Source organism: Lithobates pipiens, unplaced genomic scaffold (assembly GCF_037356315.1).
Source record: "Lithobates pipiens isolate NorthernLeopardFrog02 unplaced genomic scaffold, aLitPip1_a1.2 Scaffold_3, whole genome shotgun sequence".
Classification (NCBI taxonomy): Eukaryota; Metazoa; Chordata; class Amphibia; order Anura; family Ranidae; genus Lithobates; species Lithobates pipiens.
Genome location: NW_027507790.1, coordinates 244549233 through 244564638, shown reverse-complemented (window position 1 = coordinate 244564638; position 15406 = coordinate 244549233). Strand labels below are relative to the sequence as shown.

Sequence of the window (15406 nt, the reverse complement as noted above, 5' to 3'; positions counted from 1 at the left end):
CAGGCATAATATATAAATATATGGGCATGTTATTAATAAAGCATATGGAGAAATCATCAAGGTGTATATTGTAAATGTATGGTATGAGGGGGATGAAAGGAGAATAAGGAGGTATATCAGAAGAGAAGGTGGAATTGTAGATGAGAGAGTTATAACTACCTCGGAGGAGAGGGGGGGGGGGGGGGGGGTGGGCCAAGAAGTATATACGAACTTCTTTGACAAGCACTGTATCATATAACATGCTTTGTTCCCGTCCACGCTATAGCCGAATAACGGCTACAGCACGGACCTACATTGACGGGAGGTAGTCAATAGACGTCCTCCCCTTTGCATGCTCCCCACGCGCCCACTGCAAGGCACGCTCTGTGAGTCAGTGAGACTCGGGTGATCACAGATTGGAGTAAGGGGCTGATCCTGGCCCCTTACCACATGATCAGCTGTCAGCCAATGACATCTGATCACGTGATGTAAACAAAAGATCAGTAAAGCCAATCACCGGTTTCTGTGTAAGGGACATCGGTCCCAAAGAGGAAGAGGCACAGCCGCCTCATCTGTGCCAACCAGAACCGCCTTCCAGTGCCACCTGCCAGAGCCCACACTGTGCACATCAGTGCCAACCAGTGTATATTAGTGCCACCAATCAGTGCCAACCATCAATGCCCACCAGTGGTGCCAATCAATGCCTCATCAGTACCACCTAGCAGTGCTGCCTATCAGTGTCACCTACCAGTGCCCATCACTGTCCATCACTGCCGCTATCAGTGCCACCTATTAGTGGCCTTCAGGGCCACCTATCAATGCCCTTCAGTGCTGCCCATCAGTGCCCCCCATCCGTGCCACCTCATCAGTGCCCACCAGTGCTGCCTTATCAGTGCCCATCAATGCAGCCTATCAGTGCCCATCAGTGCAGCCAATTTGAGTACAGTGTAGCATGACTGCGCAATTGTCATTCAAAGTGTGACAGCGTTGAAAGCTGAAAATTGGTCTGGGCAGGAGGGGGGTTTAGGTGCCCAGTAAGCAAGTGGTTAAAGGAGCAGGATCGATTTTATTTTTTATTTTTTTTGGGTTAACAAACACTTTAACCAATCTTCAAGCATAAAAAAAAAAAAAAAGATTTTTTAAATCATGCACTGTAAGCAAAAAAAGGAAAAGAAAAAACGGCTTTGGCAGTGAAAGTGTTAAAAGATGCAGGAAAGCGGGAAAGCGTTAAACTGACACAAGGTTAAGAAACGCTGTCCTGGCCTATGGCTTATCTGTAAAACTTTCTCCCCTTCCCCAGTGTTTGGATCGGAGGTGCCCTTGTTGGGCTAGTATTAGTCAGATTGGTTTGATCTTCACTGTGAATGGCGTTTTTCTGTATTGCTGTGCTAATAACGTTTTCTTATTTTAGGACACGGTGATCTCTCGCTCCATCACACACACTTATGGGATGGGGCTTATTTCATCCAGAGAGTTTGTGGATCTAATACACATTAGAAGGTATGACGGAGGAGTTGTCACTACTAACAGTGAGTGCATTTCTGTTATTTTTTTTCATGTTGTGCTCCAGGACTGATCCTGCATTCACACTTATGCCCCGTAGAGATAATCAGAAATTCTGCCAGCAAAAGTCCAATGTGAGCTTTTGGTCAGAAATTACGACCCTGTGTATGCTCCATCGGACTTTTGCTGGCAGAATTCCAGCCAGCAAAAGATTGAGAGCAGGTTCTCTATTTTTCGGTCGGAAAAAGTTCTGATCAGAAATTCCGATCGTCTGTACCAATTCCGACTCCTGCTCGGAAACAATTTGACGCATGCTCGGAAGCATGGAACTTAATTTTCTCGGCTCGTCGTAGTGTTGTACATCACCGTGTTCTCGACGGTCGAAAGTTCAGAGAACTTTTGTGTGACTGCGTGTATGCAAGCCAAGCTTTAGCGGAATTTCGGCGGAAAAACCAGAAGTTTTTTCTGACGGAATTTCTGATCGTGTGCATGAGGCATTAGGCTGCTTTTACAATGGGGCGGGGTACATTAGCGGTAAAGAGCCACTAGTTTTAGCGGCGATTTACCGTCGTTTTGGCAGCGCTTTTCAGATGCTTTTAACCCCCCGCTAGTGGCAGAAAAAGGGTTAAAAACGCCTGTGTTGCTCCCGTGCACGCTGCCCATTCATTTCAATTGACAGAGCGCTTTGGGAGTGGTGTATATACCGCTCCCAAACCGCCCCAAAGATTGCAGCACTTTTTTTCCCATTGCGCAAGCGCACTGCCTGAGTGCCTGAGATGCGCTTTTCAGGTGCTTTACAGGCACAGCGCTAAAATGCCTGAAAAGCACCTCAGTGTGAAAGGGGTCTAAATGTTTTTTAAATGCATGCAAAATTATAAAAATTTAAAAAGCAAGCCATGTTTTGGCATGCGTAGGGCAGCCGATTCATATGAATGTCTTGCCCTATGCGTGTGGCGCAAAAAAATAGACGTATGTGTAACGCAATTTTGCATGCGTTCACAAAACCCTAATGCCGCGTACACACGATTGGAATTTTGACGTTTTTTTAGTCTGAATTCCGACGGGATTCCACTCAAGCTGTCTTGCATACACACGGTCACACAAACGTTTTCTGAACTTTCGACCGTCAAGAACGCGGTGACGTACAAAACTACGACGAGCCGAGAAAATGAAGTTCAATGCTTCCGAGCATGCGTCAAATTGTTTCCGAGCATGTGTAAAAATTTTGCATGGCGGAATTTGTATAGACGATTGTAATTTCCGATCGGAACTTTTTCCAACCAAAAAATTGAGAACCTGCTCTCAATCTTTTGCTGGCCAAAATTCTCCCAGCAAAAGTGGAGCATACACATTTCATTTGTTTCATTTTCTGACCAAAAGCTCTCATCAGTCTTTTGCTGGCAGAATTTCCGATTGTGTGTACGGGGCATAGGTGTCAATGCAGGCTAAATTATGAAATCACCCATTTGCCCCACCACTTGTACTTCCTACTGTAATCTTTGTAAATGAGTCTGAGGCTCCCATTGCATTGGCTGCAGCAGGTGGGAGGAGCTGGGAACTCAGGGGCAGACATTTAATTTTATTTCATTGCCGGGATTTCTCTTACCTATTGGGTGGCTGAGAATATCTACCCAAAGCTCAACTATCTATTACTGTGCAGAGATCCTATACTTTATTTTTAAACCATATCTGTTGCCACTTTGGATGTAGTTATGCAAATATCAAAATGCTATGATGGGACAATGTTAGTCTGGAGGAGCCGGAGTTCCTAGGTAGACTTCATTTGCATGCTGACCACCCCGGGTAACTCCCAAATATTATGCTGAGCTTCCATGAATGAAGGAACTAAAATCCAATGAATGAAAAGGGACGGGCTAAGCACAGTCAGTCTGGGAAGGGAAGGGGCTAGATCAGAGGTGGGCAATTCATTTTTCCAAGGGGCCAAATGAGAAACTGGGGCTGAACCAAATTTTCTGATTAATCGCCACTGGGGTTTTTGTTTCTTTCTAAACAAACAAAAAAAGACCAAAAATGTTGAAAACTTTTTTTTTCTTAGTTTCTGTTATACAATTTTGTAAATAGGTAATTTTCCTCCTTCACTGATGTGCATTGATGAGGCGTCACTGATGGGCACTTATGAAGCTGCACTGATAGGTGGCACTGATGGGCACTGATGAGGCTGCACTGAAAGGTGGCACTGATGGGCACTGATAGGCGGCACTAATAGGTGGCACAGATAGGCGGCGCTGATAGGCGGTAGTAATGGCCACTGACAGGCATCACTGATGGGCACTGATAGGTTGCACTGATAGGTAGCATTGATAGGCGGCAGTGATGGGTACTGATGATGAGGCACTGATGAGGCTGCACTGGACAGGGGCAGTCAAAGGGCTGCATTTGGCTCTGGGGCTGCAATGTGTCCAGGTTTGGGCTAGATGATGCTGGATGTGCAGTCAGGATGTTGGGTGGGCTTTATCTGACTTGCTGCAGCTTCTAATGCACATTGTGAGAAGCTCACAGTATGCAGCGAGATCCGAATAAGCAATTTAATCATTGCCCTGGACTGGCTGATAATGACAATAGTGGACCATGCTGGTTCAGTGTGTGTTGGCATAGCTGCTTGTAGCCTCAAACAGAGGAAAGTTAAAATGTTCAATGTTTTTAATAAACTCTTATTTATATTCCATTTAGCTATAAGCATTGATTATGAAAAATGCCCAGTGAATTCCTCAAACGTTCGAGGCTTCAATAACCCATGTGGATATATATGTTCACCGCTGCCTGAGTAAGTACACCACAAAAATGTTTTAGAATGTGTCTTCACTAGTGATGAGCCGAACACCCCCCGGTTCGGTTCGCACCAGAACTTTCAAACGGACCCCAAATTCGTACGAACGTTAGAACCCCATTGAAGTCTATGGGACTCGAACGTTCGAAATTAAAAGTGCTAATTTTAACAGCTAATATGCAAGATACTGTCCTAAAAAGGGTTTGGGGACCTGGCTCCTGCCCCAGAGGACATGGGTCAATGCAAAAAAAAGTTTTAAAAATGGCCGTTTTGGCGGGAGCACTGATTTTAATAACAATTAAAGTGAAAAAAAGTGAAATATTCCTTCAAATATCGTGCCTGGGGGGTGTCTGTAGTATGCCTGTGAAGTGCCACCTGTTTCCCGTGTTTAGAACAGTCCCTGCACAAAATGACATTTAACGGAAATAACGTCATTTAAAACTGCTTGCGGTTTTAATGTTATATCTGGTTCCTGCAATATGGTTGAAAATCATTGAGAAAAATGGCATTGGTAGCCCTCCCTGCCCATTACCAGCCCCTTTGGGTCTTGTACGCATATTAAGGGGAACCCCGTACCCATATTAAAAAAAGGAAATGCGTGTGGCCCCCAGGCCCTATATACTCAGAACAGCAGTATACAGGCGGTGCAAACAAGACAGGGACTGTGTAGATTTGTTGTGTTAAGTTGAATCTGTTTGTAATTTTCAACTGGTACATTTTTAAAGTGTAGCTCAATCTCCTACAACTGACTGCAAGCTCTATTTAAAACGAGCAAGATAGTTAGCTATATAGGTGGATATAGCGGTGTATACTGCATTCATAGCACGCAGACAGCATGCACAATCTCCTAACACTGACTGAAAGCTCTATTTAAAACGAGCAAGATAGTTAGCTATATAGGTGGATATAGCAGTGTATACTGCGTTCAGAGCACGCAGACAGCACGCACAATCTCCTAACACTGACTGCAAGCTCTATTATAAAAGATAGATATATCGCTAGCTATATAGGTGAATATAGCGGTGTATACTGCGGTCAGGACACGCAGACAACAACCACTACAGAAGAGCAAGAACGAAAAATCGTCCGATAACGATCGGTGTATACTGTGTTGAAGGTACACAGAACACCCACTAACTGCTACAGATGCCAACACACTACACAAGGCCACCGCGCTGGCGGCCTGATATAGTGTGGGGCGTGTACTACACAGCCTGAACTATGATTGGCCACAGGCATCCTGGCCAAGCATGTGGGATCACAGTGCATGCTTGGCCAATCATGAGCCAGCGATGCACTGCGCCAACGCAGTGCATTGTGGGCCGTGAGCGCCACACAAATTTGGCGCGAACGGCCCATAACGTTCGGAATTCGCCGAACGGACGAACAGCCAATGTTCGAGTAGAACACGAAGCTCATCCCTAGTCTTCACATTACATTGTGGGAATGTGGCGGTATGCTGTATATACTGGCAAGGGGTGCTTGGACATGCAGGTAAGCACCCCAAATTATCTGCTTGCACCCCCAAACAGCAGCTGCCAAAGAGACTCCTATATCCTATTCGTATGATTAATTATATCCTTAGATGGCACTAGGTTATCATGAGCATTAACTGATACCAGGCAGTGGGACTACTTAGGTGCAGTCAAGCCAACCATTTATCCTGGCTGCATTTGCCAACACTTATTTTTAGTTGTGGACCAGCTCAGTTAGTCCCCAGCAGGGGTACCTGCACCTATGCTCTGACAAAAAAATCCCTGGATAGATGTAAAGCACTGTGTATCACAATTAGTTGTCTTTTTACATTTTGTTTCAATTAAATGCTTCTTTTAACCTCTTTTCTCCCTTTGTTGCATCTCACCTCTGCATCTCCTGCAGCCTCTTTGCACCTTATTCCTGCTGCCAGCAATGGGATGGATTTCCCAATGGTGACAACAATGTGTAATGTGTATTACGATGGCCACTTGTTGTCTCCTTTTTACATCTGAGTGACAAAGAAGAAGTACATCTGGGAGACAAGAATAAAGCGTTGTCACCCTATTACAGGAAGTGGCCATCATGGCAGGATCACAGGGATTGTTTTGAAGCTATAGTTTAATCTGCTTATATTTTACTCTCCCCGGTTCCTTCCTCCTTTATCAATATTGGTGTTCCATTTAATTAAATAATTCACCATGCTGAATTCCCCATGGACTGATTTTCTCTCACAACAACAAGGCTCTTTCAACCTCACTATGCCCACACGCCAGGTCATTCTGATAACCTCAGCTCTTCCCGGAAGTGCCAAAACTTGCCCAGTCCTTCCTGCATTCTACACATTCCTATTGACCCATCATTATGATGGCTGCCTATCTGAAACCATTGGAAGAGCATAACAGCTAGGCAACTAGCAATTCCAGAAGGAGAGGGCAACAAATGCAGCCTTTATAGTCTCTCGCTGCAGGATCTCCCTGATATGCAGTCAGTATCTCCCTAATAAGTAGTTGCTTGAGGGGGAATCCACCAATCTATACAACACATAGTCGTTAAAATTGTGAACACCTAGAAAAGTCTAGGTCTAGCAATTCCAGAAGGAGAGGTCAGTAAATGCAGCCTTCATAGTCTCTCACTGCAAGGAACTCCCTGATAGGTAGTTACTATCTACCTGATAGGTAGTCACTATCTCCATAATAGGTAGTAACTAGAGGGGGAATCCACCAATCTGTACAAGATATAGTCATTCCAATTGGGAATACCTAGAGAGGTCTAAGTTCAGCAATTCCAGAAGGAGATATCAGCAAATACAGCCTTATAAGTCTCTTACTGCAGGGTTCCTTTATCAGGATCTCCCTGATAGGTAGTCACTAGAGGGGGAATCCACCAATCTGTACTAGACATAGTCATTAAAATTGGAAACACCCAGAGATGTTTCACATCAAAAATGCCCATGCACTGCTTTTCCCTCTTGTCTGAATGGCAATTAACATGACCTATTTGGGTCAATGTTCCAACTTGGTTACATTCTATTGTAGCACCCGCTAGTGTGTGCTAGAAGTAGAGTAGGCAAATCTAATCCTGATGCTATAGTATACATCATGCTGTACATTTGTGAGTCTATAATTGGGTCAGGGTCATTGGAGTTCAGGGCTGGATCACTCATCTTGGCAGTTCTCTGGTGCCTCCCCCTGATGTCTGGAAGGTTGGAGAACCTTTTAGAATTAGAGGGCGAGGGTTAGGAGGAGCAGTCATGCCTATTTATGAGGTCTCAGATAATTATCCCCAGTGGTGGGATGGTAGGGGACTGAGATAACCTCACAAATAGACATGGGCCATGCCAGCAGGGCAGTCAAGTGGAAGATGGAGATACAGTGTTAGATAGGCTATCGGTGGCCCTGAGAGGTACCCCCTAGTCTGGGGGGTGACCTGCCTTGAACCGGGGGCTCAGGTTCTGTAAGGATCCTGCTAAAGACAAGGGAGGAAGCTTTCCTGGAGGCATGGGAGCAAAGAGAGGACAGAGTGAGTAATTCAACACTGGTGGGGACTACAAAGGGCAAAACTGTATTCAGTCTCCCTTGAAGACAGGGGTGGGCTTAAGTCTTCTACCTTTCCCCAGATAGATCTCCAAAGAGTCAGTGTCAGGGACCATAAACCAGGCAGAGACTGTTTGATGTGATGTAAGTAAAGACAGCAAAAGCTATTACTGTACTGCACAGAAGCCATGTTCATTGAATAATACCCAGCAGGAACAGGAAACACCACACAGGAAGTAATACAACAGAGATGCATCATAGAGTTGCATATAAACAACCATAACATCCATAACAGAGACAGAAATGCAGTTAAAAACACACCTTTAATGTACAGTAATAGTAAAAATAATACAAATTAGTAACATAGCCAAAAACAGAAGCCAGGGTTAGGAAGCCAAAACGGGTGATCAGATGAGCCAGAATCAGGGAGCCAGGAATCAGCGTAGTCGGAAGCCAAAGATCAGGATCAGAAACCTGAAAAAACGTCAACCAGGCAAAGTCAAACAGGAACTCAGCTAAGAGACACACTGGATACGTTGACCACGATGAAGGAATGAGAAAGGCAGTTTATATAGCCAAAAGTGGCTGGCCGTAGGCTGGACTAATGAGGCAGGTAATGGTTACCAGGTGAGTAATAGTGGAAACAATGAGTGGCTGGTAATTATCAGACAGCTGAGCAGTCTAAGCATTGAGAAGAGAGCTGCTAAAAGCCCAGCCCTGACTATGACTGGTGTAGAGAGAGACAGCCAGGAGGGTTGGTGGAAGAGGCAGCTACAGCCAGGTAGGCTAGCATTGCCTGAAGAAGTGGTGCTGGGATCAATGGTCACAGAGGAAGCAGAAGGAAAGGTTATACACTGTTTCACTCCACATGTGCTATTTTAAGGGACTGTGAGTTCCTTCCTGTAAGGGGCTGTTGCTCAGCTGACAAGGAGTCTGTCAGATCCTTCAGGAGTGGATCAGCAGAAGTGAGCGCAGGAGGAAAGCTGATGAGGAGTCTGTATATAGGAAGCTGCCCCTGAAGTTGTTGTTACTTTCAAATGGGCATCCCATAAACTCCCTATCCCAAGCCGAGTTGTTGACCAAGTTGTTGACCCCCTAAAAAACCACAAAGCTAAGGACTGTTTTCTGACTTTGTGTGCCTGTGAAGATTCGGTTTGCCTGGCTGTGCCGGAGTAGGGGATCCCTGTTCACCTGCAGCTCCTATGTGGGGTGTGCTACACTATTTTGAAATTATATCATGTATCTCCAATAAATATGATTATTTCAAAATAAAATGTAACCAAGTTGGGTAATTGACCCAGCTGGGTCGTGGTAATTCCCATGCAGATGAGGGGGGAATACAGTGTCTAGCCATTTTTGATGTGACACGCGCTTGGTATTCCCAATTTTAAGTCTTGCACAGATTTGTGGACTGCCCCTTCATTTGACTTCCTACTGGGAGACAATGAGGTTTCTTTACTTTTACTCCATGTACTTTCGCCAAATGAAAAAAAAAAACATACTGACCCACAAAAATGGCTGTTCAATGACACCAAATATGGAATTATCTTATGATAAATATAATTGTGTTTTATCCTTCTTTCGTTTAATGCAGGAACCCGGCACATTCCAAGCTTGTGGCCTACATCCAGCCGGAACTTGGTGGCCTTCTACCACGATCTGTGGTGGAATCAGCATTACCCAGCAATGTTGTAGGCCTCATCATAAATGTTCGGGAAGGATTAAAAAAATGTTACCAAAACGGCAACTGAATTATTTATAACTGTAATGACGGCTCACAACTTCCTGGGAGGACCATGAAGACGCGTCACTGAATTGTAGGCTACCAGAAAGACAGATGAAAATATAAATGGACTCTACGCTATGCTAAGGCATCTGACAAAATACTGATGTACTACCAAATTACCCACTGATTGGGACCGTCCACCCAAATACGATATCTTAGTCCTGCAATACTAAACTCCAGCAGATATAAAGACACAAATTACGCAGCTCTTTATTCAATAATTTATCATTAAATGTTTTTTTATTTATTTTTTTATGTAAGGGGTGAATTACCTGAATCTGACGGTATCAGCCTTTTGTTCCTGTACAGTGGAGCTCAGAGTAGAAGTGGGAGAAACAGCATAAGAAACCAATCAGTTCTGCTGAGTAGTAGAGAGCAGTAAAGGAGTAGAGAGCAGAGAGATGAGCTCATTGGTCTGCTGCTACTCCTTACATTTCTAGTCACAGGGCAGAGGTAGAAAGAGACCTGTACATGAATCTGCGGTAGGGAAAGGTCAGGTCCCCTCCCCTGACAGACAGAATTGTGCTGTGTGGTAGGGCTCTGTATATCTCGGGACTAGATTCAAATCTATTGACAGGCAAAACAGCTCCTATACATGCATTTCATTTGTGTATTTATCTATTTGACTGACGTTCAACTTTAACTCCAGATAACCTTGTATCCTTTGATGATTTATTTTGTGAAATCTCCCTGATACAGTAGCAGGCTATGCTTCCTTTCACACTGGGAACTTGTCATGAGGTTATAGGTAGGCTGTCATCCTTATGCACATGCTAGTAGACTGGATGTCATGCTGATCCCCTGATTTCTACTTTGCCACCAACCCAGAACAAGCATGCAACAAGCAAAGTCAGGCAGACCTTTCAATAAGAGGCCATCAGTGGTAGTCTAACTATTTCTCTTATCGCTGGTTTCCTCTACATTTGAACTCCGGAAAAAGTAAAAGTCCTCGTTAACGGCTAGTTTACGTCTAGGGCAGTGGTTCTCAACTCCTGTCCCCAGGACCCACTAACAGGCCAGGTTGTATGTATTACCTTGGGGAGATGCAGACTAGAATACTGCAATCACTGAGCAGCAAATGATATCACCCGTGATGTATTTCGGCTATCTTGCAAACCTGGCCTGCTAGTGGGTCCTGAGTAGTGATGGCCGAACGGTTCGCCCGGCGGTCGTTTCGCGGCGAATTTCCGACTTTCGCCGTCCGCGGGTTCGAACGCCTTTTTCCGTCGTTCGCCCCGGCGGACTTACGTGTTTAATGTATACAAGAACTTTAACCTTTCGTGACACGTTTATCATGTGTTACAGGACAACCAATTGAGACATGACAGCTCATGGACACTTGGACATTCCCCCTAACCTATAAATACACCCGATCCGGTGGCCATTTTACATTCTTTCTTCTGTCACTGTAGGGAAAGGATCCTGTGTGGAGTAGGGACAGAGAAAACGCTAGCTATTTGGTACACAAAAGTTCTTTTCAGGACTGGTATAGGTGTTAGGTCAGCAGCCTGAGTTTCTTTTGTCAGTTTAGATAAAGGGACAGAGCGCTGTATGCTGCTATTTTAGGGACAGCTCAGCCAGATTAGTCTTTCTTCATCATCATCATCATCATCATCATTAGCTGTTACTATCAGGTCCACAAAAGAGCTGTTCCAGCTAATCGTTCCAGCCTACTCTTTTTTGCCAATTTGTATAGGGACAGGCAGGAAGCAGTGTGTCAGGCAGTGAGGATAATTTTAAAGACTTGCTGTTACTATTAGTTCCACAAAGGTTCTTTTCAGGACTGGTATCAGTGGTACGGTAATAGGCTTGTACACGTATAATATTCTTTCTTCCAAATATAGAAAGAATATTATACTTGACTGCTGCCCTTCTGCTGCAGTCTGCTAATCATTCACAACTCACTTGTTCCACAAAGCTCTTTATCAGGACTGGTAACTTGGTCTGTCTAGGGTGCTACGGTACATAGGCTTGGGTGCGGTACAGTCTGCTGTTCTGTAAGGACCGCTATCGGTCCACAATACATAGGGTTGCCGTGCACTACTGCTGACCGCTGCCCTATACTGCAGCAGTCCTTCATTGGTATAGGGACTGACGTACAGTCTGCTAATCACTAACACACAACCTGCTTGGTCCACAAAAGTTCTTATAAGGACTGGTAACTTGGTATAGGGTGCTACGGTACATAGGCCTGAGTGCGTTACAGTCTGCTGTTCTGTAAGGACCGCTATCGGTCCACAATACATAGGGTTGCCGTGCACTACTGCTGACCGCTGCCCTATACTGCAGCAGTCCTTCAGCGGTATAGGGACTGACGCACAGTCTGCTAAACACTAACACACAACCTGCTTGGTCCACAAAAGTTTTTATAAGGACTGGTAACTTGGTATAGGGTGCTACGGTACATAGGCCTGAGTGCAGTACAGTCTGCTGTTCTGTAAGGACCGCTATCGGTCCACAATACATAGGGTTGCCGTGCACTACTGCTGACCGCTGCCCTATACTGCAGCAGTCCTTCATTGGTATAGGGACTGACGTACAGTCTGCTAATCACTAACACACAACCTGCTTGGTCCACAAAAGTTCTTATAAGGACTGGTAACTTGGTATAGGGTGCTACGGTACATAGGCCTGAGTGCGTTACAGTCTGCTGTTCTGTAAGGACCGCTATCGGTCCACAATACATAGGGTTGCCGTGCACTACTGCTGACCGCTGCCCTATACTGCAGCAGTCCTTCATTGGTATAGGGACTGACGTACAGTCTGCTAATCACTAACACACAACCTGCTTGTTCCACAAAAGTTCTTATAAGGACTGGTAACTTGGTATAGGGTGCTACGGTACATAGGCTTGAGTGCGGTACAGTCTGCTGTTCTGTAAGGACCGCTATCGGTCCACAATAGATAGGGTTGACGTGCACCACTGCTGACCGCTGCCCTATACTGCAGCAGTCCTTCAGCGGTATAGGGACTGACGTACAGTCTGCTAAACACTAATACACAACCTGCTTGGTCCACAAAAGTTCTTATAAGGACTGGTAACTTGGTATAGGGTGCTACGGTACATAGGCTTGAGTGCGGTACAGTCTGCTGTTCTGTAAGGACCGCTATCGGTCCACAATAGATAGGGTTGACGTGCACCACTGCTGACCGCTGCCCTATACTGCAGCAGTCCTTCAGCGGTATAGGGACTGACGCACAGTCTGCTAAACACTAACACACAACCTGCTTGGTCCACAAAAGTTTTTATAAGGACTGGTAACTTGGTATAGGGTGCTACGGTACATAGGCCTGAGTGCGTTACAGTCTGCTGTTCTGTAAGGACCGCTATCGGTCCACAATACATAGGGTTGCCGTGCACTACTGCTGACCGCTGCCCTATACTGCAGCAGTCCTTCATTGGTATAGGGACTGACGTACAGTCTGCTAATCACTAACACACAACCTGCTTGGTCCACAAAAGTTCTTATAAGGACTGGTAACTTGGTATAGGGTGCTACGGTACATAGGCCTGAGTGCGTTACAGTCTGCTGTTCTGTAAGGACCGCTATCGGTCCACAATACATAGGGTTGCCGTGCACTACTGCTGACCGCTGCCCTATACTGCAGCAGTCCTTCAGCGGTATAGGGACTGACGCACAGTCTGCTAAACACTAACACACAACCTGCTTGGTCCACAAAAGTTCTTATAAGGACTGGTAACTTGGTATAGGGTGCTACGGTACATAGGCCTGAGTGCAGTACAGTCTGCTGTTCTGTAAGGACCGCTATCGGTCCACAATACATAGGGTTGCCGTGCACTACTGCTGACCGCTGCCCTATACTGCAGCAGTCCTTCATTGGTATAGGGACTGACGTACAGTCTGCTAATCACTAACACACAACCTGCTTGTTCCACAAAAGTTCTTATAAGGACTGGTAACTTGGTATAGGGTGCTACGGTACATAGGCTTGAGTGCGGTACAGTCTGCTGTTCTGTAAGGACCGCTATCGGTCCACAATAGATAGGGTTGACGTGCACCACTGCTGACCGCTGCCCTATACTGCAGCAGTCCTTCAGCGGTATAGGGACTGACGTACAGTCTGCTAAACACTAATACACAACCTGCTTGGTCCACAAAAGTTCTTATAAGGACTGGTAACTTGGTATAGGGTGCTACGGTACATAGGCTTGAGTGCGGTACAGTCTGCTGTTCTGTAAGGACCGCTATCGGTCCACAATAGATAGGGTTGACGTGCACCACTGCTGACCGCTGCCCTATACTGCAGCAGTCCTTCAGCGGTATAGGGACTGACGCACAGTCTGCTAAACACTAACACACAACCTGCTTGGTCCACAAAAGTTTTTATAAGGACTGGTAACTTGGTATAGGGTGCTACGGTACATAGGCCTGAGTGCGTTACAGTCTGCTGTTCTGTAAGGACCGCTATCGGTCCACAATACATAGGGTTGCCGTGCACTACTGCTGACCGCTGCCCTATACTGCAGCAGTCCTTCATTGGTATAGGGACTGACGTACAGTCTGCTAATCACTAACACACAACCTGCTTGGTCCACAAAAGTTCTTATAAGGACTGGTAACTTGGTATAGGGTGCTACGGTACATAGGCCTGAGTGCGTTACAGTCTGCTGTTCTGTAAGGACCGCTATCGGTCCACAATACATAGGGTTGCCGTGCACTACTGCTGACCGCTGCCCTATACTGCAGCAGTCCTTCAGCGGTATAGGGACTGACGCACAGTCTGCTAAACACTAACACACAACCTGCTTGGTCCACAAAAGTTCTTATAAGGACTGGTAACTTGGTATAGGGTGCTACGGTACATAGGCCTGAGTGCAGTACAGTCTGCTGTTCTGTAAGGACCGCTATCGGTCCACAATACATAGGGTTGCCGTGCACTACTGCTGACCGCTGCCCTATACTGCAGCAGTCCTTCATTGGTATAGGGACTGACGTACAGTCTGCTAATCACTAACACACAACCTGCTTGTTCCACAAAAGTTCTTATAAGGACTGGTAACTTGGTATAGGGTGCTACGGTACATAGGCTTGAGTGCGGTACAGTCTGCTGTTCTGTAAGGACCGCTATCGGTCCACAATAGATAGGGTTGACGTGCACCACTGCTGACCGCTGCCCTATACTGCAGCAGTCCTTCAGCGGTATAGGGACTGACGTACAGTCTGCTAAACACTAATACACAACCTGCTTGGTCCACAAAAGTTCTTATAAGGACTGGTAACTTGGTATAGGGTGCTACGGTACATAGGCTTGAGTGCGGTACAGTCTGCTGTTCTGTAAGGACCGCTATCGGTCCACAATAGATAGGGTTGACGTGCACCACTGCTGACCGCTGCCCTATACTGCAGCAGTCCTTCAGCGGTATAGGGACTGACGTACAGTCTGCTAAACACTAATACACAACCTGCTTGGTCCACAAAAGTTCTTATAAGGACTGGTAACTTGGTATAGGGTGCTACGGTACATAGGCTTGAGTGCGGTACAGTCTGCTGTTCTGTAAGGACCGCTATAGGTCCACAATAGATAGGGTTGACGTGCACCACTGCTGACCGCTCACCTATACTGCAGCAGTCCTTCAGCGGTATAGGGACTAAGAGTTTTGTCACAGGGTCATTTAAAAAATGACATGCAGAGGAAGAGGCAGGCCCTTCCGCAGGGGTGGTAGGGGTAGGGCAGGAGCAACAGGCTTGAGCCAAAGTGGGAAGTTGCAGAAGGTGCGTTCAATTACTTTAAAGGATGCACCAGACTTGGTTGAGTGGCTCGCTCAGCCTTACTCTTCTGCACCCTCCTCATCCTCTCGATCTGCACCCTCTTCTTCAC

The 15406-nt window shown here is 45.9% G+C and overlaps 1 protein-coding gene across 1 annotated transcript in view; it reads left to right on the top strand.

The window, feature by feature from the left end:
* STARD6 (StAR related lipid transfer domain containing 6) overlaps nt 1-9812 on the top strand; it is a 43398-nt gene extending 33586 nt beyond the window's left edge. The window contains exons 5-7 of the mRNA XM_077462991.1: nt 1391-1508; nt 4174-4267; nt 9374-9812. Coding sequence (XP_077319117.1) covers nt 1391-1508; nt 4174-4267; nt 9374-9530 — 369 coding nt within the window. The 3' untranslated portion in view covers nt 9531-9812. The remainder of the gene's footprint in view (nt 1-1390; nt 1509-4173; nt 4268-9373) is intronic.
* Nucleotides 9813-15406: the final 5594 nt, after the last annotated feature.